This window comes from Python bivittatus, unplaced genomic scaffold, assembly GCF_059951505.1.
Source record: "Python bivittatus isolate LINGU-HERP-01145 unplaced genomic scaffold, Pbiv_v1 ctg000040_np1212, whole genome shotgun sequence".
NCBI classification, from domain to species: domain Eukaryota; kingdom Metazoa; phylum Chordata; class Lepidosauria; order Squamata; family Pythonidae; genus Python; species Python bivittatus.
Genome location: NW_028277032.1, coordinates 2920654 through 2948030, shown reverse-complemented (window position 1 = coordinate 2948030; position 27377 = coordinate 2920654). Strand labels below are relative to the sequence as shown.

General features: G+C 47.8%; 1 protein-coding gene across 4 annotated transcripts; it reads right to left on the bottom strand.

The window, feature by feature from the left end:
• Positions 1 to 508: 508 nt before the first annotated feature.
• Positions 509 to 25590, bottom strand: ZBTB8A (zinc finger and BTB domain containing 8A). 4 transcript variants are annotated; one of them, XM_088153740.1, is made up of 8 exons: positions 23594 to 25590; positions 19852 to 20035; positions 19564 to 19629; positions 18372 to 19331; positions 15748 to 15917; positions 6556 to 6884; positions 6187 to 6226; positions 5693 to 6048 (listed from the first exon to the last, which is right to left on the bottom strand). In XM_088153740.1, the coding sequence occupies exons 4-8, from the start codon at positions 19306 to 19308 to the stop codon at positions 5953 to 5955; spliced, it is 1572 nt and encodes a 523-aa protein (XP_088009866.1). In that variant the 5' UTR covers positions 19309 to 19331; positions 19564 to 19629; positions 19852 to 20035; positions 23594 to 25590; the 3' UTR covers positions 5693 to 5952. The 4 variants fall into 4 exon arrangements, with proteins under 4 accessions (XP_088009863.1, XP_088009866.1, XP_088009864.1 ...); XM_088153737.1 differs by lacking the exons at positions 19564 to 19629; positions 19852 to 20035 and adding an exon at positions 509 to 525 and having other exon boundaries at positions 5949 to 6048; positions 23594 to 25589; XM_088153738.1 differs by lacking the exon at positions 23594 to 25590 and having other exon boundaries at positions 19852 to 22482.
• Positions 25591 to 27377: the final 1787 nt, after the last annotated feature.

The window sequence follows — 27377 nt, the reverse complement described above, 5'->3', positions numbered from 1 at the left end:
GCTGTAAAGGGCCTAATAACTTCTGTATTACATATAAACAATTCAATTCTCTCTTATTAACAGTACAGTCTGTAATTACTTCTATGTCTGATAGGCTAAAGGCTCTGTAGAAAAAATAAAATATAGGAAGAATGGCCATTTCTGTTTAACATGCCTATTTGTTTCAAAATAACTCAAAATCCCATGAATTGGTCAGGTCAAATAGAGCTATACAATGTATTTACCCCCTAAATGAATGCTCTTCTTTCAAGCTTTACCCATTAATGATCTTTGACAGCCCCACAAAGATGACTTATTTAATTTCTTTTACACATAATGCGAGATGCAGAAACATCTCAGGGGTGACTGAGAATCTCACACTGAAAAGCTTGTAAAAAAGCAAGTGTGAGCTGGTTGCCAAGTGCCCAGATCGCGATCACTTGACTGTGGGGACACTGACGGTTGTAAGTGCGACGGCTGTTTGTAACTTTTTTAGCACTGTTGTAACTTTGGTCGATAAACGAACAGTCGTTAAGCGAGGACTACCTATAATGACAAACAGGGTTCCAATTAAGCTGTCACTCATTACTTCAATGTATTTCTTGGTTTGGGCTTAGAAAGACTGTTTCTCCCATGGGGAACATTGTGTAACAGTCACTGATGCTTTGTTCTGTTGGACTGATCTCTCCAAACCTAAAAGACAATACGTGTGCAAGGGGGGTGGGAGAAAGGAAAATAAATAAATGTGGTGCACCTTAGATATGCACCACTTTCTATAAAATGATCTTTCTAGCCCGTTTCTTTTTTAGAAAGTTCAAATATGACAGTTCTATGGAAGTGGAATAAAAAAATAAAAACAAAAAATGTGCTTTTAAGACTCTAATCCTGCCTTGTTTTAATCCATGGATCATGGTAAATAAATAGGGTGTTTTTTTTAAATATAAAGAAAGACATTTTAAAAATGATGGACAGCATTTGGGTTGATAGCCCACAAATCATGCAAAATCATTTCAGCACCACCTTCCCTGCCCACCGTCACTGTCTCTCCCTCTTTCACCCACAACCAGGCAGACTCCATTTCTTCTCCTGAAGAGGTATTCTGAGCCATTCACACAAACTGGTCTGCTTACAAAAGCCTTGCTGATAAAGCCAGTTTGCTGTTTCTGCATAGTTCTAAGTCAAAACCAAACTAACCACATTACAGTTTAGCGTGGATTAACCCAGGAGCCACTAAGTCCTGCTACCCTGCCAGCTTTTGAGTGCAGCAAAAACTTTGCTTTATTTATCCAACTGTGCTAGTCATATACTTACGTCCGAGTTCACAGAAACTCCTCTGCAAGAGAATCCGTCCCCCACCCTGCCCCACCCGGAGCCTTTCTTTCTCCTCTGGAGCCTCAAATGCCAGCCCCACATGCCAACATTTGTAGCTGGAGCTTTTCTTGGCATGGAGGAAAAACGCTGGGCCACCCTTCATCTGCTTGATTTTGCTGTGTCTGGCTACTGTTAAAGGCACGAGCAGAAGTAGCAAAGGGGTTGGCAACGTTGCCTCTTGTAATCAGCCCGGTGGGTGCTGCGACTGCTGTGTTACATATGCCATATAGAGTCAAAGTAGGAGCAAAAAGTTCAGCATCACAGAACCACCGGCATTATCTTTAATTTTTTGACTCCCTCTGCGGACACCTCGCTTCCAGAGTCCCTGCGCGTTTGCTTTGATGCAGACTCCGATCCAGCCTAACTCCTGGTCAAAGCTGCCAGTTTCCAATGTTGCTTTTGCACTTCTGGACTTTGCAGGCAGCAGAAGCTTACAAGTTGCTGTTTACTCCCAGTTTGGGTTCTGAATTCCTACTTCTCTCTGGAGAGGAAAACCCCACAAAGAAACATTTTGGAGGAAGCCTTGACTCCAAGCTTCCAACCAAGTTTGGGGAAACAGACCGTTCAGCATTTTTTATCAGTTAAAAGGCCTGTAGCAGGCCTGGCCACCAAGGGATGACCCAGGTGATCCATTGGGGTTTTGGGATCCCCAATGGATCAGATTTCTCCTCCCCTTCGCGGAAACTAAAGGAAGGAAGTCCATGAAGCATCAGTTAGATATCAAATCTGAAGCCTCTGGCCTCTGAAATTCTGTTCCTCTGTAATGCTGAAAACATTGGTTTTATAGCAACATCTCTATTGGGAAAATAATCAGAGAGGTAGAACTCAAGAGGTAATCTCACGTGGTGTGTGGGGAGGGAAATGCCAGAATTCATGCCTGTCCCACAACGGAGGAGAATAATTCTCACTCACGGCTGAATGGCATAAAACTATCTTGGATGATCTTGTTAGCAGCAGCAGTTCTGCACTTTCAACATTGGAAATACAAAGCTTTTTTATTTTCATTTTCATTTTTTCATGCTGGCTGGGGAATTCTGGGAGTTGAAGTCCACACATCTGAAAGTTCCTAAGACTGAGAAACACTGGTTTAGAGGAAGGATCTAAGGTGAGGAATGATGGCCTGGATCAGTCACAATCTGGCACCAGGATGGTATGTAAATATTTTAAATGTATTCAAAATACATATGTGCGCTTTGCATAAACAAATTGTTAATATGGCAAAATGGTTAACTATCACAGAAGCCAACAGAATAGAAAGGTTTAATTCCTCCAGCCTTCCGTTGCAGTTGCACACTGAACAAATGTTAAGGCACTCACTGCTCTGGGGGACTCGCGGGTATTTGCATCTTGTATCAGTGAAAGATGTTTTGCCAATTAGGAAGCTATTTTAATGTTATAAGTACATTTTATTATCAATAGCAACTGGGTCAGGACTACAGGCTGAGAGATACTGGGGTGCTGTACTCCCCACAAACGATTTGCAGAAGTGCTTCAAGTTTCATCAAGCACAGTTCCTCCTGCTATTCTCTAAAGCAGCCCAACTTTTTTGCAGGCTACCATGTGACCGGGGTGGGGGGAGAGCTGCTTTATGGAGTCCACTCATTAAAGTTAATGCAAGTCTTAAAAGCAGCACGGTCTTTTTTTCAGGTTTTGAAGGACAACTGGAAAAAGTCTGGCCGCTGTAATGGATAGCAGAGACGGGTTGCACTTGTGCTCCAGAAGGTCCAAAGTGCTTCTTCCGAACCACGTTTCAAGCATCCCCAGTTCCCTTAAAGACCAGGGGCAAAACTGAACTCACTAGCTTGCAAGCTCCCACTGGGGAACAGTTACTACTTTGCCTCTGGTTGACCAACCTTTACTTCCCTGCAAGTCCCATATATTTCTTGTAATCTTGCTCCCCAGGGCAACAGAAAACAGTGCTGGCAGCTTGTGAATGCTTATGAATGCCAAGCATTTGGATTTTCTAGAAATTCATTTTTTCCCCCTCTTCCCTGCTCCCCTACATTAGAATAAGATGTGCATGTTTACCAGCTGGATGGAAACATTTGCATCTGTGTGTGAAGGCTTAACCCTTTCCACAGACAGAATGCTCACATCCCTCACAAACTGAGACTGACGCTCCCCGAAAGACCATTGCTCACCACTGGGAATTTGACTGGATTCATACATCACACTAAGTTATCATGTGGTCAGTTCGGTTAGTGTATCGGGTGAATCCAGTTATTGCAGTTTGGAAATCATAGTTTATAGCTTAGCATCATACGAACCAGCAAACATCCTGCATGCAATGAGCTGGAAACACCCTGCATGCAATGAGATGGAAAGAAAAAAAGAGGGACCAATTCAGCCCCCAGTATCTGTGGAACATTAAGCTCATATGGAGTGGATAAGGGTGGCAGAGCATAAACAGCAGCAGATGCTGAAATAGGGGGAGATGGAGGCTGGAAAGAGCCAGAGACACTTGAGTTTGAAAACTGACTTGGGAGAACACCAAGTGAGAAGCTGTGGCCGTCTCCGTCTCCCAACGGTAAGATCTGGGTAGAATGTTGGATGCTGTATTTAAGTGCAGAAATAAACAGTGATGCTTAAAGTTTGTGAACACTTTTGAATGTTCAATATTTCTGCATGAATAAGACCTAAAATGTGGTATGTTCTCCACACACGTCCTGAGACTAGATAAAGAGAACCCATTTAAGCAAATGAGTCAAAAACGTTATACCTGTTCAGTGATTCATTGAGGAAAATGATCCAAAGCTACCTGTTTGTGTGTGGCAACAATATGTGAACCTTTGCTTTCAGTAACTGGTGTGCAGCAATAAGTGCCACTAAATGTTTCCGGTAACTCTGGATCAGTCCTGCACATCGGCTTGGAGGAATTTTAGCCCATTCCTCCTTACAGAACAGCTTCAACTCAGGGACGTTGTTGGGCTTCCTCACATGGACCGCCAGTTTCAGGTCCTTCCACAACATTTCTGTAGGATTAAGGTCAGGACTTGGACTTGGCTGTTCCAAAACATGAACTCTCTTCTGCTTTAACCATCCTTTGGTCGGACAACTTGTGTGTTTTGGGTCGTTGTCTTGCTGCAGTTTACAGACAGATACCCTGACACCTTCCTATAGAATTTGCTGGTATGATCCAAAAGTCATAGTTCCATCAATAATGGCAAGCTGTCCTGGTCCAGGGGCAGCAAAGCAGGCCCAAACCATGATACTGCTGCTACCATGTTTCACAGACGGGATAAGGTTCTTATGCTGGAATGCAGGGTTTGCCTTTCACCAAACATAATGCTTTTCATTCAAGCCAATGTTCTGTGGTCTCATCCGCCCACAGAACATTCTTCCAATAGCTTTCTGGCTTATCCACATGGTTTTTCACAAACGGTAGATGGGCAGCAGTGTTCCTTTTGGAGAGCAGTGGCTTTTTCCTTGCAACCCTGCCATGAACACCATTGTTCAGTGTTCTCCTGAGGGAGGCCTCACAAACACTGACTTTGACCAATGCAAGAGAGGCCTTTAGTACCTTAGACATTATTCTGGGCTTCTTTGAGATCTCCTGATATATTACACACCCCGCTCTTGGTGTGATCTTGATTGGTTGACCACTCCTGGGGAGGTTAACAGTGGTGCTGAATTGCCTCCATTTGTACCCGATCTGCCTGAAGTGGACTGGTGGAGTCCAAACTCTTAGAAATAGTTTTGTAACCTTTTCTAGCCTGGTGACCATCAACAACGGTTTTCAGAGGTCCTCAGAAATCTTTGTTTGAGCCATGGCACACTTCCACATACCTGTGTTATGAAGATCAGACTTTGATAGTGAATACCCAGAATTCTGTTCTTTAAGTAAGACAGGACCTCCCACCCTCATATCTGATTATCATCCCATTGATTGAAACACCTGACTCTAATTTCCCCTTCAAATAAACTGATGATCCTAAAGGTTCGCATACTTTTGCCACACATCAATAGATAGCTTTGGATCATTTCCCTCAATAAATGAATGAATAAGTATAATGTTTTTGACTCATTTGTTTAACTGGGCTCTCTTTATCTAGTTTTAGGACTTGTGTGGGCAACAGATCACGTTTTAGGTTGTATTTATGCGGAAATATTAAAAATTCAAAAGGTTTCACAAACTTTAAGCACCACTGTCGGTGGCCACCAGAGGGCAGGATGGAGCTAAGCTTTTTAGTATCTCTTTGCTTCCATCTAGTGGTCATCTGGGACTTTTCTTTTTAGTTGCTTCAATATGAGAGAGAGAGAAAAAAAGAGGAACACTAAAGAAAAGGACAAAAAACACAACTGGAAAAAAGAAACAACAAAACAGAACCTGTACATTTGAGTGAAGTAACCAGAGAGACCCATGTTAGGCTAAAGGAGAAAATGCAGGTTATTACCCACCTCAACCTGAGTGCTGGTGCAGTGTGACATTTCCATAAAGACAAGAAAGTGAACGCGTGTCAACGCATGTAAGTCGCAGTACCACCCTCGTGCTTCAGTTCTGGAGTTGAAAAGTGCTAGTTGCTCTACCATGTGCAAGGCCTACAGAAAGGGTTCACTGGAAACAGATTTGGGAATCAAAACTGGTTTTGAAAACTTACTGTTTTAATAAACAAATGATGATTTGGAGAAGGCGCATGCTTTCTGAAGGATTACGAATCGTTGTCCACTTACATTCCTTTGGATCTGCTGGCCGGGCTTCTAAGATAACACACAGCTGATGTTACTCTTTGCGGCTGAGTACATTCTGAAACACTGCTATGCCTTTTCATATTTGTGGTTATTTTTCAAAAAAACCAAAACCCTTATACTTGCAAAAACTTTAATTCAGTAACTTACTATGAAGTTGTTCACTTTTATTTTGAAGTGCTTCCCAAGTCTGAAAAAGGTTTGAGAAGAGGACAATTTTATATTATCAAAAGTTATCATGGTCGCAGTTTGCAAATCATTGTTCATACATAATGCCATCTTGAGATGGAGGCTTCCTTATGCAATAAAATAGTGATACTTTGAGTAGCTAAATTCAAAAGAGACACAATGGCATGTCCGTAACTGCATGCAAGTTGAGCCCAAACCATGGAAAGCCTTTACAACAGAGTGCATCTGAACTGTGGGCAGGTGGGCTGGGCGTCAACGGTCAAGACAAGGAATGATAACGTAACGCACGGGGGAGGGGGCTCTATTAATGTTCAGTCCATTCATACCTACCTAATGTTGGGCTTTATATCTTTTTCCTCGGCCTCATCGTCACTGTCATCGACTTGCTGGATAACCAAATCAGTAGATCCGTCCTCTACAATTTCCACGTCGGATCTGTTATCTTCGCTGTAATTCCAGTTGGAATCTTTGTCCTCTTCTAGAGGGAACTCCGGGGGCGGTTCTGTGTCCAAATCAATGCGGATGCTGTCTATCCCGGCTTCAGAGAGGCATTCGTTGCAAAGTCTGTAGCGTCTTGTCCCTTCCTGGACCACCTGACCCGTCATTTCGGTGACGTGGCGCTTACACTTTCTGCAGATAGGTTTGCAAGCTTGATGGATCTGCAGAGATGGGAGGAGACATTGCCAGACAGTGCTTAAATGGAAGTAAAAAGAACGACTAAGTAAAATTCAGTCCGGTTAAACCAATTTAATTTAGAAAAAACGTTGCCTGATTGTGAGAGCTGGTCAGACATAATTAGTGTTTGAACAGGGATGGGATGTAAAAAAAAATCTCAGAAGGCAGCAACATTTCTCTATGATTGTGAAGAAACTCTATGAAGATGTTTATGATGTCAGCAGGAGTCAAGCTTGACTCAAGGGAAACTTAAATTTTAGGATAAAATGTAGGATAAAAAGGCCTTTCTTTTTTAGCAAAGAAGAGGTGAGGATTATAACAAATTAGCTTCTGACTTCCAAAATGAAGAAATGGTAGTATAAAGCTCCTGTTCAACTTTGTATATAATACATAGCATACAAGGTGATATAAACACATTTATAAAGTCATAAAGATACGCAGATAGTTTAAAATAATATTCTGGCTGTACAGTAAAAGGTACATGCACAAACCAATTTTTGATAAAATATGTTTACATTAGCTACACATGTACTCCACCCTTTCACAAAATATACTTCTTCAGAAAAATACCAGCTTTAAAGTATGTTAGAGTCACGGCATGATGTTAATTTTGAGATATTGGCACACGTGACATTGCCCATACATTGCACCTCTATAGTTCTATCTGAGCATCATATAAATACAGTGACTCATGCAACATAATGGCTCTGAACAATCACACAATTGTCATCGTTAGAAATTGTGGACACAATGTAACACCAAAAAGATAAATCAAGCAGATATTTAGATATATCTTATTAGAATTGTATTCGTAGTTTAACCAATATCAAGATGATCAAGAGCCAGCTTAGCTGCAAAAGTGTTAGGCTAAGTCTTCACTTGATCACAGAATGCATGGGGCAACGTTGGGCCAGTCACCTTAAGCTTTCAGAGAGAATATGACGGAATAGAAATGCAATAAACGGATGGATGAGATCATTCCCTCCAGTTGATCAGAGTTGATTCTTGGAGAATTTTCTCATGCCTGTTTGGTCCCACAGCTTCAACTCCTTGTCTTGTCAAAGAGGGTAGGTCAGAAGACATCTGGGAACCTGCACAAGTGTCATCATCTGAAAAAACCCACCAAATGGTTGTGTCTCCAAAATGTGCAAACTGAGGACACAATTATCCCCATTTTCTAGCTCTGCACGATGTATAGAATCCAGACAGGTTTGGCTTTGCACAAAACTCTTAAGCCACCAAAAAAGAAACCAAATTGAAAGGGTTAGCATGCTGTAGGAATGTAGATGCTGCAGATCTGGTTAACATGCTTGTGAACAGCCAATGTGATTCCATCTTGTTGGAAAGGGAAGGCAGCTCTTGAAAACCATGCCTCTGGCAGTCATCACACTGCCTCCCTGCAAACGGTTGTTCCTTCTAGAGAGCTTCTGTTTGCAAACAGCTTCTCTTGGCCAAACTCCCCCACGGTGACCCATTTCTTCTGGAATGCTTCAGGAGCACCTGCCAACCTTACCTGAGCCTCAAAAGCCTGCAGTCTTCCTGTGCCCTGCAGATTATGATCTTGCCCTGAGTATGGAGAAGGTACAGGATTTCTGAGGCTGATAGCAGACAGATGCCAAATGAACAGCCATCCAGCCACTCACATCCAAGAATGTTAGATTCTCAGAGATTTTTATTAGCCAAATTTACTGAAAGAGGTGGTTACAGAATCTTGGAAATTGGAGAAATGTATTTCAGTGCCTCATTTATCAGTAAGTTAATCAGGGCAAAGATTCTTCAAGAGTGTCTCTTGAAAAGTTGGCAATGCTTTGCAAATCGCTGTCCCCAATTCCAGGCTCTGAGAAGTTCATCTGAGCAGTTCACCAACAAGAACTTTTTTCTTATCCCCAAACCATTTGAAGCTCAGTCAGAAGTGTCAGTGCTCCCTTTACAGGTAAGACAACAGCATCAGTCTTGACATTATGCACAAGTATGTGTTATGACGTGCACACTTTTGGTGTGTTATCGATGTCGTAAGACAGGGGCATGAGGTCTTTGTAATTGCATGTTGTTGAGACTATTCAATATGGCTAAAAAGTGCTTTGGATTTCATTGGGAAGAGGGGCTTCAGCAGCATGAACCCAGCACCCATCTTGCGACTCATTAAAGCAGTCGCACAGCAGCTGCCCAACCCTAAATCAGATGCAACTGTTTTAATGAGCTGCAGACAGGGGCTGTGCTCAGACTGCTGTACATTCCCAAATAAACTCTGCAAATGAAATGCAATCTTCCAGCTGCATTTCAGCCAGGAACAAAATCAGTCAGGAACAATTTGATGTATTCAAGAAAGAACTGAACACATTATTGACATTATGCTATGAGTCCCATATTCTGATCTGAAGGGGATTCTCTGGATTTGTTGAAGTGTTTAGCAAGCCCAACATCTATAGTTTATAAATAAGTGTTTTGGTTCAGTGCAGTTTAAAGCCTCAGGGCCAAATGTGCCCCTCCGCCCGAGAACTTAAGATATTACCTAAATTGTAATTTTTAACCTGACAGGAGTAGAAAATCATGCCTGAAATATTATCATATTCACTCTATTAAATCTTAATTAAGCTTCGATGCATATCAAACAGGATCAGATTTCATTTTTGTCTAGTCCTGTTTAGGAATGAGGCCCGCACATCAGAGATCAAGCATGGACCTTAGCTCAGAAAAAGTGGAGACCTCCTGGCTTGGTGTGTTGTGTGAATCCACCCCATCCTTGTTTGTTTAGTAAAACATGGTTGAGCAAACTCTCTTTCTGGGATAATGCAATATACTAAGGCTATGTCAGCAGAGTGCAATCGGTGGGTTCATATAACACGCTATGCCCAAATAAATCATACGGTGGCTAAGCTTTAACGTAATAGCCTAGTTCAAAGAAGATACTAACATGTTTAGCAGTGGCCAAGTCTCCAGAACACACTAAACTACAAAGCACCCAACCCCATTTTAACCCAGTTACAGGGGTGTTGTCCACAGGATGTCCAAAATGTCAAGATGAGAGCCGTGACCTTGTGACCCCTGCTCTTTCAGAAGCATGTTGTACAAAGGGTTTTATCACAAAATCATGGCTGCCATCGATGTATCTGACCCCCCGATGCCTCTGCTAATCTAGGTTTCTTGACCTTTTCAAGACCACAGGACACAATGCCATTTTAAGGCAAGGAACGCCTACAAGTTTCTTTGTAACATGGGGGGAAAAATAAAAGCCACAGTGAAATAAAACATGATTTATTAACCCAATTTTTTCTTACTTTTAAAATCTTAATGGCTATATAAGCTTGCCTATAGTGGCATATTTAATGAATACCTGGATGAAGATTTGTTCCAGGAGCTTTATAGTAGATATAACATTCTAGTTTACTTGGTCTTGGTTATGGTGAAAACCTGTTTTAATAAAAGTATGTTGAAGGAAAAGACTTTTTCATTTATAAGCCATCTTTTCGGTGAACTTTCAACCAACTTAAAGATTATTTTTTTGCTTCTTTGCTTCAATGAGATGTCAGAAGAGGCAACTGTCAACCTCTGCTCCTCATTCATGAATGGGGTCCTTGGCCAACTACGAAGTTCAGAAAACACTGTTGCCAGGAAAAGCATCCTTGAATTCAACAGGAGGCGAGCTTTAGCTAAGGGCAACTTTGCCTTTGGGTTAGGGGATGAATGGACCAAAAATCCCCTCGTGCACAAAATCATTTTCAGGAGTCCTCTGAAGGAAAATTCCCCTTGAATTGGACTGACAGCATTTGCAAGTGATTAATAATAATCTGTTTTAAGTTGAGAAAAATGGTCATCCTCATTCCCTTTTGCTTCATCCCCAACTTCCATCACAGCAGTGAATATAACAAAATAAACATGAATGGCAATTCTTTGAAGAGAGTCCATGATAGAGTAGGACCAGCTTTTGAAACTCTATTAAAAGGTTGGGTAACACTGGTGTTTACAGAATAGTTTCAAACTTGAGTCTGGTATATTTTGTGAATCCACCTGGGGATGTCTGAAAAAGAACACGATCAAAGCCCCACCTCTTTCATCACATTAACAAGGAGCACGGCTTGGAGTGCATGTCTATGGCCACCGTTTTGAGTCTTTGACACCCCCCCCATGATGCCCTTGAACCCAGCCCATTCAGTGTACCATTCAGCTGCTCCATAGTCCAAATGTAAAAGGAAAAGCAAGTTCAATGGGAGGTGGAGGAAAGAGAACAGCTGCTCTTCTGCAACTTTAGATCAGCTGCCAGACACAGGATAGGACCTTCAATTTCTCCAAGCGTGACAATTGTATATTGTCAATCCAAATGTCTCTACTCTCCCCATCAGGTCTGGCAGGAGCCCCATCTGGTGAGACCCAGGAAGGAGGCCATTTCTGCTGCTGTGCCTGCTATTTGGAACCCCATTCCCCCTTATATTAGATTGACCCCCAACCCTACTGGTCTTTTGGAAAGCTCTTAAGACCTGGCTATTCTCCCAAGCATGGTGGTAGGGAAGTGAGTAAGCCTGTGAGTAATTAACACTGATTGTCTTATTTGTCATTTTTATTTTGTTGTTGTACAGGTAGTCCTTGACTTACGACCACAATTGGGACCGGAATTTCCATCGCTAAGCAACGCAGTCGTAAAGCAAGATGTCACGTGACCACATTGCTTAGCGACTGCAATCCTGGCACTCCCTGTTACCGTTGTTAAGCAAATTCCACCGGTCGTTAGCCAAGGACCCACCCCAATCCAAGCCATTCCGAGCTTGGTCCACCCCAGCCCCAAGCCTCAGTAAGGTAAGGGACTGCCTCCCACTCCCCCCACCCATCTCCCCCCATCTCTGCCCTTTTGGCTGCCCTGCACCCTGCCTTGCAGGGTGGCAAGCAGCCCCAGAACTGTGTGGCTCTGGGGCTACTTGCTGTGCCCTGGGAAGCTGCAGCCACCCCAGCCTGGTCCCAGCTCCAGTCACTCTCGCCACCCCGCACTCCGAGACCCCTGCTGCCCTGTGCTCCTCCATCCCAGCTGACCTTCATTGTCCTCTTGCTCCTGCTGTTGACGAGGCATGCCTGGCCTGGCCCTTCACAAAGCAACTGCTGGCCACGAGGCCATCTTCCCCAGGTCTTGCGAGGAAACCACCATGTGCAACTTGGGGAAGAATGCCAGACGTGGCCAGCAGCTGCCTCACCAAGGGGCAGGCCGGACACGCCTCGTCAGCAGCGGGAGCAAGACGATGGTGAAGGTCAGCTGGGGTGGCAGAGCACAGGGCAGCAGGGGCCAAAAGGACAGGGGGGAGATAGGCGGGTGGGGGAGTTGCAGCACCCCTGTGGTCGTAAGTGTGGGCGGGCTGCCAAGTCCCCAAATTTTGATCACGTGACCGTGGGGGGCGCTACAACAGCTGTAACTTCCGGTTGTAAGTCCCTTCATTCAGTACCACCGTAACTTCAAACAGTCGCTGAACAAATGATCATAAGTCGAGAACTACCTGTATAGTTATTTTATGATTAGGTTAATGTTTTTATTTCTGTTTGCCACAGAGTTGCTTGTGTGAGATGGGCGGCCATATAAATTAACGAGTTAATGAATAAACGTAGATCTGATTTCATTATCTGGTTTTTTGGACTGGTACAAAACACGTGTCTCTGCACACCCCTTCCTCATTTCACCATCCCATACTAGGAGAGAAACAATGATTGGCACAACAGAATTTAAAGCGTGCATGAATGTCCAGTATCACAGTACCCATAAAACATAAATATAAAAGATAATAATAAATATAAAAGTTAAACATCCAGTATGCACATCCGGCCATTTGTGAACAGGCACATACAAACTTTATAGTAGAAAAGCTACGAATCCATTATGAAAGAATTCCAGTGACTGTTGCATATCAAATACCACTTCAGTTTATACTGTGTTCGATCCTTGCACCTTCTCCCATCCTGGAGGTAAGACTGGAGATAACCCCCAAAGACAAGACGGTCCCCCACCCTGATACTCTTCCGAAAGGCCTTGAAGACATGGCTTTGCCAGCAGGCCTGGGGACACCAGGTTGATACGGAGCCCATCAAATGGCTACTTTGAATGTACTGTGGCCACCAGGGATGGGTGTGTGTGGTGGGCTTTGTATTTGGGGTCTGCTTTTTGTAAGCCACCCAGAGTCACTGTGTGTGAGTTGGGCGGCTATATAAATTTGTTTAATGAATAAATAAAATAAATCCGCTCTATGTAAAGGGCTAGAAGCCACTCTTTTTTGGGGACAGAAGGATGGTTCCCATCTGTTCCTTGTTTTGGTAATGGGCAGCTCTGGTATCAGGCTGTTTGCCTTTGACTGTGTAAGCGCTACTTTGACAGCGCTAGAAATTATCATACCGTATGTTCAAATATGATAAAAGATCTGAAGCTTTCATGAAAAAGTGACCAATTGTTGAAAAAACCTGGACTGCATATGTGACAATACATTATATCAAATATTTGTGCACATACATAAGACCTCTAAAGTTTGTTCATATCTATTGATTGAAATAACAGACATAAGAGTTTGAGGTTCTTATCACCCCGTTCTCTATATTGTTCAGAACTAGTGTCTGAGCGGTGATGGAATGGAGAAAGGCCAATAGATGAGATGGCAGTTGCCTGTCCTTTGGGGTTTCCCAAATGATGTTTGTGGCCAGAAAGTTTTAATTGGTGTACCAACTGGCCCTTTCCTGATCTACTGTTCTCAGATAGTGGTAAACACACAGACCATGGTAACACGTTCTACCCTTGCACCTGATCTTCAAATTGTAAAGGGTGCAGAATGCAGTGGCCACGTTGTTGAGTGAGACACTTGGTTGGGTATAAGCTTCACTTCTGGGGTGCATGTACGTTGGCTGTCAAGTAGCTACCAAGCCACATTCTAGTTTTTATTACAACGTACATGGCTCTGAACAACTTTGGGACCCACATTTGATGAACCCCCTTTGCAATGATAGAGGTGGCTGATGACCACGATTGTCAGAGAGGACCAGCAGCATGAAAGAGTTGGTCTTCTCTGTGATGCCACCAACCTTCTGGAATGTGAGGCATTCTCATCTTTTAGGCACCTGTTGAAGACCTTTTCATTCTGCTAGCCTTTTGTGTATGAATTTCTGGTCTATATGCTGCTGCTTCTGCAGGAGTTCAAGGGGACTTCTCTTTATTCCCAGCAACAAATGCTCTATCTGTGACGTTGTTTGGACCAAGAGGGAAGGATTGACCCAAAGTCATCCAGGAGCTTCCATGGCTGGGATGGACTTCACCCTCTGCAGCCCAGTCCTGGTCCAACCTCCTAGTTACTACAACACATGAATATGGGACAAATGGTTCTGTTTTGCTTCTGTTTCCCTTTCCTGCTACTTTTTAAATGAATAAACCTTATATTGTTCACACATATTATTTGCATTACTGTAAACAATTTTATTGTAACCTGCTTTGCAATGCAACCGTATAGGAAGCCATATGGTCAGAACGCCACGCCATGCAGCTCTCATACGTGTGTAATGCAGTGTGGCAGATTATCCAAAAGGATGAGCAATGATGTAAATGCCTACGTGACAGTGCCCAACAGCTGTAGAAAGGTGAGCAACGTCACCTTCAGGTACAATCCAGACCCTTCAAGAAGGGCTTTTTCATCATTTCAATGCAACGTACAAATTCTACATATCGATGCTGTGCTAAACTGGATTAGTTCCCTGCTTCGAAGACTGCTAAACTGAAAATAAGCAAATCAGAAAGTTTGATCCTTATTGCAACAGCTCCCGTTTTACATTCTGTCTCTCGGTTTGAAGCCCGAGTTAGTAACAGCCGTAAACAGCCGGGACTGCCTTCCTGTGCGTGGTCTTCCTGTCTCTTTCACCCAGCCAAGACAAAAGGATAGCAGAGGTATCTGTAGTGTATCATCAAAATATTCACAACGGTGGGCATGGCATCGCAATCAAAGCGCATGTCCAAAAGAGGCAGGACCTCAATTGCAATACCATGGCTACCATCTTGCAGGCTTCAACCACCCAGATGCCCTACAGGATGGAGCAGGGAGTGGTCATTCCCCACCTTCTCCTGGATGGACACACCATCTTAGGAAGGTGAAGATTTTATGGACGGTCTTAGCCTTCCCAAAGCTGTGGAACTGGCAGTGAATTCTATGGAAAACTACCAGGGTATATATATGTGTGTGTGTAATTAACCACTGTAACTGGACTTTTCTTCCTTAATTCTGGAAGTGCCTGCTGATATAATGGTTAGATAGAATTGATGCAACATTTTATTATGTGGTGTAATATAATGTTAATTCTGACATTGTAGATATCTTAATTGTATTTTATTTATAAGGTTTTTAAAAATCCAACCAGGTTTTGGGGTTATTTGACTTCAGGCCACAGAACAGAGCAGTTTAGCAACTCCACTGAAAAAAATAGGGGGCATGATCCAGCCAAAGTTAAAATACGTTGATAGCCCACCGATTCTAATCGAAATATCTAAGTATGCGATTAACACTGCCTTGAAATTAAAGCAACTTCAAAGCACTCCTCCATGACTGGATCATGCCCCAAATTGTATTCCTATTTGCTATTTAAGCTCAGGTCACTTTTCTTGGGCTTCAGAATTAACATTTCAGCTATATATGAGGAACGGGGTTTTCTAAGAAACTGCACTGAGGCTTGTGGTTCTCCACAATGCAGACTTTGTCTGGAGAATGCATCCTGAAGAGGTCAGCCTTGGCCATCTGGTGTCTCCAGCTGTTTCACTACAACTCCCAGAATTCCTAGCCAGCAGGAGGAAAGGGTGCCGTCTTAAAGCAGAACGTCAAAAAAACAAAAGGAAGGAAGAAAGGTTACCGTTCGGAAGTGGCTGCTCAAATGATCCAGCCTACTGAATCTTTTCCCGCAGGCTTCGCACGGATACGGCCGCTCTCCCGTGTGGCAGCGAAGGTGTCGCTTCAGGTCCGCTTTCCGTTTCACCACGTGAGTGCAGAAGGGGCATTTGAACCTCATCCTCGGGAGGTCATCTGCGGATACAAAGCAGTCCCTTCAGCTGCGAAAACGCCAAGGTGGACCCAGCAGCTTCCTTCAAGGCCACCAACTGGCCTGAGTGGAAACACCAGTAACCCAGTGATTCTGGAACGAGCATAAAGCATGCGGAGTGGCTGGACATTATGTTCTGATGTGGCTTGATTCTGTTAAGGCAGTGTTGTCCAAACTTGGCCGCTTTAAGATGAGTGGACTTCAACTCCCAGAATTCCCCAGCCAGCATGGCTGGCTGGGGAATTCTGGGAGTTGAAGTCCACTCATCTTAAAGCGGCCAAGTTTGGACAACACTGTTAAGGAGAGCGATGAGGACTTGCAACCTGCCCCCACTTCCCTTCCTCCACTGCCTACTCAACATCTGTTTGCTCAACATCTGCCTGCTCAACAGCCTGTTTACCTGCAGGCTTCCAAGTTTCCCGCAATACTTCCAAGTTTCCCTGCAGACATCTAGGGGTTCAGCGGCTTTTTTACAGGCATCGGGTTTGGCTGTTTGCTCCTTCGTGACGCAATGCTAAAACATCCCAAACTCTGCCTTGGGAATTTTGTCCCCAGATGCCAGAGGCCAGTTCCTGTCCCTTTCAGAGCCAAGGAAGCTTCTTTCAACAGCTGAGTGAAAGGGACAGATTTGGACAGGAAACGGTGTCTGTGGCTTCTCCCCACTTCTCTGATAAGGGCAAACTTGATATGCTTAGGTTTTCATTATAATTATGGTTCATCCGTATTACCAGCCACTCTGAAACCTATTTTTGATTAAAGGGTGGGTATAAAAACAAGAAAAAACATGGAGGGAGGGGAAATTCTTTGTTCAGTTTTGGAAGAAGCAAAAACTAGAGCGAGCTTAGTTTCTTCTTGGAAATGGGAGAAAACACACCAGAGACTGTTGTGCAGCCTGCCGAGTGTTTTTACAGGAAGGCCCTCACTGGAATCAGTGAGAGTTCAGCCCTTTCCTTTAGATGTCCTCTGTTCTATCGGCGGACCACCTGAGGCTCAAGCATTGCATGGATCTCCCAGCTTGCTCAATTTTTGCACCAGCAAAATTGCTCAAATTTTTGCAATTTTTGCACCAGCTTGCTCAAATTTTGCCCCAGCAAAATCACCAGCAAGACATTACAAATCTGTGATGGTGTTTCCTGATGTTCTGGGCACAAAAGGAGATAGGTACATCAGGTCTCCAAAGAGATATTTGTATTATATTTTTGTTTTTAATCTCAGCTGCCTATTATTTATTTTGTATTTTTTGTGGTTCTTTTGCTGTTTTTCTAAACTGTTGTTAGCTGCCCAGAATCACTTGTTTGAGACAGGCAGCCATGTAAATCGATTGACCGATCACATCAATCAATCAATCAATCAATCAATCAATCAAGGGTTATGTCAGCCAAGGAGATGCATGGAATCTATACTTTTCAAAAACATCTCACAGCCTTGTCACTTGTCCTACTCTGCAAGATGGGGACGGCAGGGAGAAGCTGGTGGCAACCTGAATGATGCCAGACTAGTCAACCAAACTAAATTATGTGACCGGCTACTTAAGTTTGTATAAAAACACATTCAGAACAAGACATTCTTCTCCCCAACCAATACCTTCCAGCTGTGTGCCGGCTATAATTCCTACCATCTGTGTGCTAGAGGACAACGCTGCCCAAGACATTTGCAGGGCACCCAGTTGGGGAAGGCACAACTCCTAGAGAAATTCCATACATCTCTCTTCAATAAAATGTACTGCGAATAGCTCATGCGTGCTACGTTCAAGGCACGTTAAAACAAACGCAACGAGGACACAATCCATGGGTTGCCCTGCCGTGCAGCTGGATGAAACATCCTGTCAACTCGAGCAGAGGATCAAAGAGAGCAGAAATGGGTGTTTCAGCCAGGCAGCGTTTGGTAATAACATCGAGGGAGGATCAAAATGTCTTGGGCCGGCAGCAGGGGTGCCCCACAAGCCCCAAATCCGCTGGGGCCAGCCTCCCTGAGATGTGCCTCACTCTGTCCCCAAGGAAGAGCAAGAGCCTTGCATCTGCACCCCTGCACCACCTCCCCTTAAGGCAGTGTTGTCCAAACTTGGCCACTTTAAGATGAGTGGACTTCAACTCCCAGAATTCCCCAGCCAGCCATGCTGGCTGGGGAATTCTGGGAGTTGAAGTCCACTCATCTTAAAGTGGCCAAGTTTGGACAACACTGCCTTAAGCGAAGAGAACGAAAAGACGGCTTCAGATTGGACCCCCTGCTAAAGAGCCCATTTCCAAACCACATGGAGCCTTGCACCGTGCTCAGTAAACATTGATGGTGGCTCCACTGGAACCTTTTCCCGTCACAAGAACTAGCCACCAGAGGCATCCACATCCTCCTGTTTAATTTCCCACCCACGACTGAGCCCTCTGCGAAAGCCTGCAGCTTCTGCCCCGGCAGGGAACGGAGTGCGATGCCGACGTTCTTACCCTCGGCCCAGTTCCCCATGACCCCCAAGACCGAGGGCATGCTGGGGTACTGATCTTCAGCTTTGGAAGACTTCGACTTGCTGGCGGAGTGGGGAGAATCGTGCTCGTGCTGAGAGGCAGCCAGTCCTCTGGGCACCGCGTCCGACCCCTGCACGTACTGGTACCCTGCGGGACAGGAGTCCCCTTCCGAGTCGATCTGCAGGTCCTCTTCGGACGGAGGAGGGCGGCTTGCCTGCTCAGAAGCCCGGTCTTCCAGTTTGCTCGATTTGTAGGGGGGCACGTCTGCAGGCTGGGGCAGCCCTATGTGCCTGCTTTTCTTCAGGGGCTCTTGTCTTTGGTCGTGTTTGGAGAGGGGCTGGGCGGCTCTGGGGGCAGACGGGTAATAGCTGAAATTGGCCCAAGAGTTGCTGCCCACCACGCACGTCCCTTGGTCGGGGCTTAAGTGGGAATGGGGCGGACTGGCCTCCGACCTCCAGCCAGCACTGTACAAGCACAAGCGCTCCACCCCGTTGGAGTTCACTTCTTTGTCCGAGAGGCTAAAGTAGCGGTCTTTTTCCTTCTCGCTGATGTCCAGGGACGATTTTATGAAGGTCTTACAAACGCTAATGACGTCGGTCATCTGCAGGAAGCTGGCTGCCGACATCACCTCAATCACGTTCTGGCCAGTCAGGGAGAGTTTGCCCGAATACACGAAGTCCAGAATCACCGAAAATGTTTCTGGAGAAAACGCCTGGAAGGTGGCAGTGGTCGGCTGGCTGGCTTCCTTGGCGCACTGGGAGAGGAGCATCTTGAAGTAGCCGCTGCTTGCGAAGAGGACATTGCGGTGGGCCTTGAAGACCTTCCCCTCCACCAGGATGTGGCAGTCGCAGAATAGGTTCTGCTGGCGCTGCTCGTTCAGCTGCTGCAGGAGGTGGAACTGGTGGGAAGAAATCTCCATCCTCCAGCGGGGCAGTGTTTACTCTACGAAAGAGCACAAAGAGCGTCTGTTTTCACATGCCCACAGCAGCTGCAACGTTTTTGGTAAGGAGCAGGATAATTTCAGACTGCGGGACAGAGGGACGCCGCGGCGTTTGGGCAGACTCTGCCAGGAAGCTCAGACAGAAGGGGTGAACTGGGCAGGACGCTGGGACGTCGGGAGGAACGTCCGGGTGCCTCCCTCACTCTGAGCGGCTGCGAACCCCTCTCAGCTTACCTGAAGACGCTGAGGACTGATCCTAGCAGCCTTCACTGTGCAAAGGCCTGGAACGATGAATTCCCCCTAAAGAGAAAGTAAGGTTCTAGTCCTTAGGATTCTAAACCTAAGACTGGTTTAAATAATGAAGCCACTGGACCCCATAGCTCACTACTTGGTACAATTCTTCCAGTTTCAGGCGAGCGCCCCCCCCCCCCCGCCGATCCCTTTAGGAAAAGCTGAGCTCTGCCACTGCTCTGCTCGTGAGCATTAATGCATCACAGTGGCTTAAGTGGTGTTGCTCCTTACTGATGGATCTGGCAGCAGGCCGGGGGGATACAGTCCCCAGCTGTTTCCTCCTTCCTGCCTAGTATCCCGTCAGCCCTCGTGCAATGTCAGTCCTTATGTCTGGTTCTTCTCCCTGGCTGGAGAACAGCGAGCCGTGTAGCTGAGGGACTCCAGCCCATCAATGCTCGGAAGGCATTTTCAGCGGCTACCAAATGAAAGAGAGCCATGGTGTCGTGGTTAGTCTATCAGGCTAGAAACCGAGAGACTGTGAGTTCTAGTCTCGCCTAGGCACAAGGCCAGCTGGGGGGGCTTTGGGCCAGTCCCGCTCTCTCAGCCCTGGGAAGCAGGAGGCCAGGGCAAACCCCTTCTGAAAAACCTCGCCAAGAAAAAATGCAGGAACTTGTCCAGGCAATCTCCGAGAATCGGACATGATTGAATGGATAAAAACAACAACCCAAACCGTAACACTATTTCTCTAGTGGGTGCCTTCTCTCTCCAGCCTCTCTGTATCTCCTTCTTCTTCCCTGGAGGACTGACTTGCTAGTGCAAAGCCATTACTACAAAGAGGTTTCTGGATTCATACAATATAGTTTTGATTAACAATGGACCCGGGATACTTTGGGGGTTACACTGATCCATGCTTTGGGGATGGTGTAGTGCAGTGTGCAGGGGGTTGAACCTCTTAGGTCCCTCTGAGCTCTATGATCCTAGGATCCTCTTTCTGACTCTGAATTGTTAAGGTTTTTAACAAAATCTGCGGGCTCCAGAAATGACTAGTGTTGTGTGAATACAGCCAAACACACCACACCTGACAGGAGCACTAGCAGGTGGCATGCGAGCTTTTCCCTGAGAGTGACTTCGCCAACTACATTGTTCTTGGCTCCCAAGGAGACACTTTCCATAGAAGTTTCATCTCCCCTTGACCCCATATCTGAAAAAAGAGCGTGCTCCTACAACTTGGATCAGAAAAATGACCAGTGGGGGGAAAGGGTTTCTGCTCCAAATTTGGTTCTCATCCATTTTCTGTCACTTTTTTTCCAAAATCGGTTAAGGGTAGAGAAAGAGGCCCAGGTTCAGAAAGCCCTTTGATCAGGAAGCTCGTGGAGAAACTTCGGCCACCCTATTGCTGAGTTTTCACAACACTCAGCAGCATTTGCTTGGTTCTGGCTAGTTCTGGATGACCCTAGTCATTCTGTTTTTCTCTGTCACTTGGACTAATTACTACACAGAGCTGTTGCGAGTATAAAACAGGGTTGGAAGAAGATGGGGGAACTGCCCTGGAGCAACTGCAAATTGGGCTAATTATTGAAAGAGAGAGACATTTGACACATCTTCTCATGCTTAGCTGAAGCTTTCTAACGTTCTCAGGATGCTTCTGGGAAACCCAAGTCTGTATCAGGGTCCTTGGCAGAGCCTGACGGAAAACAGCACAATACATTTTTCAGCCACACAAGCAGCAACTCTACCACTTCTGTATCCCATTTAACAATGAGGTTCACACAGGAACCCTAGAATTTTCGGGCACCCTCCCAGAGGGAGCAGAACGTGGTGCAACCAGTCCTTCCGAGCTTCACACTCGAGGGAATCTCAGGGCCAGTTGCCCTAAATATCTGCAACAGGAATTTGCACAATGTGCACTCCCAAAAAACCATACCACAAATTTAAAGAAGCGGTCACTTTTACCCACACACAGTACTGCAGTTGAGCCAGCTGGTTTAAGTATCAAGAAGTTTGCAGCTGTGGGAGGAAAAGAATGCTCATCTGCCTCACAACCCTTGTGAAAACTGTTAACATCCTACCTGGCCAGCTGTTGCTATATGGGAAAGCTTCTTTTCTAATTCCATTTTATACCTGATCAAAATTTTTCCCATGTAGTCCTGTCATATTGCAGTCAGCAATCACCCGGTTTAGTCAATGGCTGTGCTCACCGAACAAACTAACCCCAATCATCTTCTCCTGCCGTCTGCTGCATCTTAGCCAAGCTCTGAAGCTTACCAGGTGACCTGTCCTCAACTGAGCCACTGTTGTCCAAACTGGACTTTACAAACGAAGACCTTCGGAATGGAGGCAGTTAATAATCTTATGAATAGGTTATACCATCTAGTCTGTGCAAATCTCAAAATGCCACCCTTCAGGGTTCAGATGAGATGGTAAGGCCTCAATCGTGGTTACGGAGCAATGCATGGTGAGGGATATTTTACACAAACTTGGCTTAGGTGCTGTGCAAACTGAAGGTATCAGTTCTCAGTCATGCCCGTCTTTGGAATCTGACACTTCCTAGATCTGGAGGACTGACCAAACTCGATTTCTGACTTGCACCATACGTTTATTCTGCAACTGGCAAGAGATTTTCTTTTTTGGGTGGTGATGGTGGTGGTGGTGCTCATTGTCCCTTCCTTCCAACTTCCCCATCCATTTTAGCCCCAGTCATTGGGGGGATGTTAGGCAGGAGCAGGGGGCTCTCCAGGCTGCCGAGCGGCCTCTGGCCCCCTTGGCCAGGCAGCCAGCCCAGACTCTCCCGCGGGGCTTCTGGCCATCGGAAGCAACTGCTCAAGCTGACTCCGGTGCAGGGTCAGCCTCCCGCGCCAAGCCGTAAGGGGCAAACCCTGCCAAGTCTGGCCGATTCACTCAGGGGGCCAGCGTGCCCCCTCGTTTCCCACCGAGGCTCGCTGCCACGCCGCTGAAGCCGGTCGGGCAGCATCTCCGGACCTCTGGCCTTTCGCCTGAAGGCTGGTGCAAGAGGGGGCCAGACGTGGGGGGGTTCCAAGCCCCTCCGCCCTTTCCTCAGAGCCCCCGAGCTGGAGGGCCCCGGCGGCGGCCCGCGGCTCTTGTGGAATGCGCGCGGCGCCGCTTCGGGACGGGCCGTCCTGCAGGACCCACACCGCCTCTGCGGGCGGAGGGGCGCCAAGCGCCATTCGCTACGCCGCCGTGAAGAGCAGCCCAAAGCCGGGGCAGGCTCGGAGGGTCCCCGCCCCTCAGGTGCGCTCCAAGGCCGGCTCCGGCGCAGCCACGAAGGACCCCCGAGCGCCGCGCCGCCCCCCTGCCCGGGGGCTGCAGGCTAACGCGCCGCCTGCGGGCGCCCGCCTGCCCGCCGCCACTGCAGCGAGCGCCGAGCGGGCAGCGGCGATAGGGGCAGCAGCTGGGCCAGCCCGGCCGAAGAGGGCGCGCGGCGGCGCATTGGCGGAGGGCGCCGTCAGTCTTCGCCCGCCCTCTCCGAATTGGCTGCTCGGCCGCCGGGAGCCCGGGGTGCCCGGCGCCGCTGGAGGCGCGCCCGCCAAGTCACCGGGGGCCGGTCCGGACAGCCCCGCAGGCTCCGGGCGACCCGCGCGGCGACGCCGCTCGCCCGCTCGCGTCCGCCGCCCGCCCAGCCGCGGAGGCGCCGGTGGCGGTGCGGCAGCCTCAGCCTCCCTCGCCGTCGCCCGTCCCCGGCTCGGCGCCCGGCGGGGAGGTGCCCCCGATGCCCGGCTCGCAGCTCGCACCCGCGGCCGGCAGGACCGGCCCCCGCCGCCCTTTGTTGCGCGGAGCGAGCGCCGCGCCCGGGGCGGCGGCGGCAGCGGCAGCGGCAGCAGCAAATGGCGCCCGCCCGCCCGCCCGCCCGGGCTGCTCGGGCGCTGGGCGATCGGGGCGCCCGGCAGGCGCAGGCGGGCACCCTTCCCGGCGGCGAGGCAGAGGCTGCCCGGGCGGCCGCGCCCGCGGAGCGCGCTCAGCCCGCCCGACGCCCCGCTCGCCCGGGGCTGCTGCAAAGGCGCCGCTGGTGACTTACCGCTCGGCAGAGGCGCGGGCTGGGCTGGGCTGGCTGGGCTGGGCTGGCTGCGGCTCCGGAGGCGGGCGGGCGGCGGGTAGGCAGGCAGGAGGGAGAGGCGGGGGTGACGGCGCGGCGCGTCGCGGGCTCCGCCGCCCCAAAGCCCGGCCGGGAGAGAAACAAAAGGTAGCTGCTGACGTGGGCGTTGGAGAGAGACGCCCGAGGGCTGGGGACACAATTAAAGGGGCAACGCAGCGAGCGCGGCAGGAGCAGAGCCGAGCCGAGCCGAGCCAAGCGCGCACGCCGCTCTCCGCCTGGCCGCGCACGCCCCTCCTCGCTGCCTCGGTCCCGCCGGGCGCCCTCCGGCGCCTTCCCCGCGCTGGCCTGGCGCCTGCCCGGCTGGCGCTGGCCTTCCGGGCGCCCCGGACGCCGACTCCTCCGGCCGCCGCGGCGGGCCCCGCCTGCGCCCTCGCCTGACCCGCCCGCTCCCCGTCGGGCCCCAGGTCGGCCCCTCTCCCGGGGGACTCCGCGCCGCGCGCTCTCCGTCCCCGCGCGGCTTTGCTGCGCCCCAGCGGCCCCGCCCGCGTTGCCCGCGGTCCTGCCCCGCCGGCCTGACGGGCAGGCGAGCGGGTTGAGGAGCGGTCGGTCCCGCGGGCGCTGCTGATGCCCGGCGGGGATTGCGCGGCGGGAAGGCCGGGCGAGGGGCGCGGGGCGGGGGGCGGCGCGGCTCCCGTTGCCTCTGACCCAGATCCGAGCAGCCGCCCTGGAGCTCGGGGAAGCCGGGCGCCTGCCAAGGAGCGGGCCGGGGCTCTTCTGGGGCGGTGCAAATCTCTGCGAAAATCTGATCGAGCAATCTCGTTGCGTGCCTGCGGTTCCTGGACGGGACAAGGAGCCTGGGGTTGAGAGCAGCCCGTTTCCCGGCCGAAGAAATAAAACGCCGAAGGGATTTCGGAGCTCCAGGGACGGCCTAAAGAATAGACGCGCTTGTGCGCGATCTGCTTCGGTGCTGTTTCCTGGAAGCCTGGGGCTGCGCTCGCCCGGGGCCGTCCGGTCCACCCGCACCCCGGGCGGAGAACGGCCGTCCGGTCTCTAGACGCAGCCTGGGCAGGGGAGCCCCGTCTCTTCGGCCGCTGGTTCCGCCTCAAACTGCTCTTCCTCTAGAGCAGGGGCTCCCAGCCTGGGGTGCCCGCACCCCCAGGGGGTGCGACAATTTTATGCACCGAGTTAAAAGCTTATTTTTTTAAGTTCAATTTGTTCACCCGCATTAGAAATCAGACTTCTTCGTCTTCAAACGTGATACTACTTTTGTCGGGGGTGCGAACATTAACCAAACCTTTCCTAGGGGTGTGGGCATAGAAAAGGTTGGGAACCACTGCCCTAGATGTCCCTCACCGCCTTGCTGTCCCCTCAGTCTGCCAGCGCTCCCGCATTTCTTACCTGCCTGGACTCCAGCAAAAGCATGTTTTGAAAGAAAAACCAGAAGTAGCTTATTTGCTAGGAAGAAGTTTCAGCTCAGCCAAAGGAGGGTTGCCGCAGAATATGGCTCTGCCAGGATGCCTGTAGGACCCCTCACCCCACACCTCCTCACTGAGAAACAGCTGGCTCTGATGCAGCTCCAGTTGTGGGGCAACTATTGTTCCCACACCTCTGCACTAGGACAAGACTGGCCTCTCCACTGACATTAAAAACGCTATGGGCCAATTTTCTGGGTAAGCGTAAAATGTGGCCAAGTAGTTGTGGCTCAGGATAAGCCCCAGGGAACTTCTGAGTTTGGTTCATCATGGATTTGGTGTAATGTAAAGAGCCAGTGACTAGTTTTGCTATTCTGCTCTTTATTTTTCTGCAAAAAGATTCTGTACGTGGGAGGTCATTGGCTGCAATGCTTCCAAGATGGCAGATAACACTGTTGTAACTTTTATAAAGATCTGGGGGCCAATTTAATTTCCCCTGTTTTGGAAAACTTCATGGGATGAAGATATATCTGTGGTTTTTTTTTTTTTGGTCTGAGTCTTATGTTATACATACAGTAGTTAAATTTTGTTCAGTTGCTACGCACACTGAACACTTGCAAGTAGTCCTACAGTTTTTTCTGTCTCGTTTTATTTAGATTGCACTACAATAAATACGACTTTGCTCACATCTGTTTTTAATCTTATGTATACTAGTCACTAACCGTAAATGAATAAATAGAATTTAAGCCTGATTTATGGTGGTGTAGGGACTCTGTTTAAGAGTCATTGTAGGAGGAGAGCCATATTAGTTTATGATAGCAAGAAATCAGGACTGTGATAGCACTTTTTCCAGCTAACAAAATGTACGGTTTTGTGCAACTCACAAAAGCACATGCCTTTTAATGTTTATTTTATTTTAAAAAATTGTTTCTTGGAAAAGTTGCCAGCAGGCTGCTGGTTTTTTTGCCACCACAGACTGAAATAGCTCTCCTACAATGTCTACAACAAAACCCTTGAATCACAGTAACCCCACACAAACATCCAGTAATGTCCACAACTGAGAATGCTTTGCGGAAGGAGGGTCAGAGAAACAGAGTTACCAACACTCCCCCCCCCCAAAAAAACAAGAGGTTAGTGGCATAAGCCTGCACAGCAAGATTGTATTGCAATTTTGACATCTTTATTTTGTTCACATTGTCAGCTATAAAAGTACGGGGCTGCTACAGCTATATAAAGAGACGTGATATGATACATACAGAGCTGAAACATACAAGACTGGAGAACGCACCACCGTGGAAACAAGGCTACAGAAACATTTCCTATTTGCTCCCCACCCCGAAGAGAACAGAACAAAATGCGGGGAGGGGGTGACCTTTGCAGAGTCTCAGCTTTGGTTTATTTCCAACCCTTTTGCCTTGACACAAATATACCTTGACACAAACCCAACATTGGGAGGAGGGGGAGGGGCTAGGAAAAACAGGCAGCTGGAGATGGCCCTTGAGAACGTGGCTGGCTGGGGAATTCTGGGAGTTGGAGTCCACACATCTTAAAGCTGCCGAGGCTGAGAAACACTGGTTTATGCTACCATGCTATGTTACATTGCCTTTATGACTTTTACGTATCATTTCAAAGGGTATATAACCTTGTGGGCTTACGTACCCGCTTATCTGTGGGAAGCCCAGCCATCGCTGTAGTTGAGCATGGCCATAAAAATTACTTAGCGGTATCCATCTCCCAACACTTTGGTTTCTCACTGAAAAGCACATGTTTCCCACAACAGTTCTAAAATAGAGATCTTCATGCTTCCCCAGCCCCTATTAAAATTATTCAATAAACAGGTACCAATAATATGAATTAATAGGAGAGACTTTGGAATCCCCAAGGACTCCAAAGTCAGATCTGCTTAGTCCTGGAACGGGGAACTACCACCATTGTGGCCAAGCTGGGTATTTCAAACATTCCAGAAGGAAGGGCAGCCCAGTTTCCTACTGTTGTTGCCAAGAAAACTACCTGGATACACATAGGAGGCACCAGGAGGTGAGCTTGACCTGAGGGAGGCTTCATCCCAGTGAGCAATACATGTAATTTCACTAAATTTAAATGCAAGTGTAGGACTAGTTTGCTTACCTTTGAAGTCACGGACTTCAAGATTTATGAAAGTTTTGAGCGACTATCTTTAAATGTACCTTTTCAAGTAACTTGCTTTAGCTTCTGTTCAATAGGCTGTGGTGATATCAAAGCAGGAGGTAAGGAAGAATTTCCCTGCGCAAATGGTTTATCTCACAAAGATTTAAACGTCGTCGTCACAGAGGAAACCAACCAGAATAGCTTCTTTTTAAAAATCAGTTTAAAGA

What these genes read in the sequence shown, in the direction of transcription:
- ZBTB8A (XM_088153740.1), bottom strand. Translation starts at nt 19,308, where the DNA reads ATGGAGATTTCTTCCCACCAGTTCCACCTCCTGCAGCAGCTGAACGAG. An exon ending in TGAGCAGCCACTTCCGAACG is followed by an intron (nt 6,885 to 15,747) that starts GTAACCTTTCTT and finishes CCATCTCTGCAG; the next exon opens with ATCCATCAAGCTTGCAAACC. An exon ending in TAAAAGTGAACAACTTCATA is followed by an intron (nt 6,049 to 6,186) that starts GTAAGTTACTGA and finishes GTGTTATCTTAG; the next exon opens with AAGCCCGGCCAGCAGATCCA.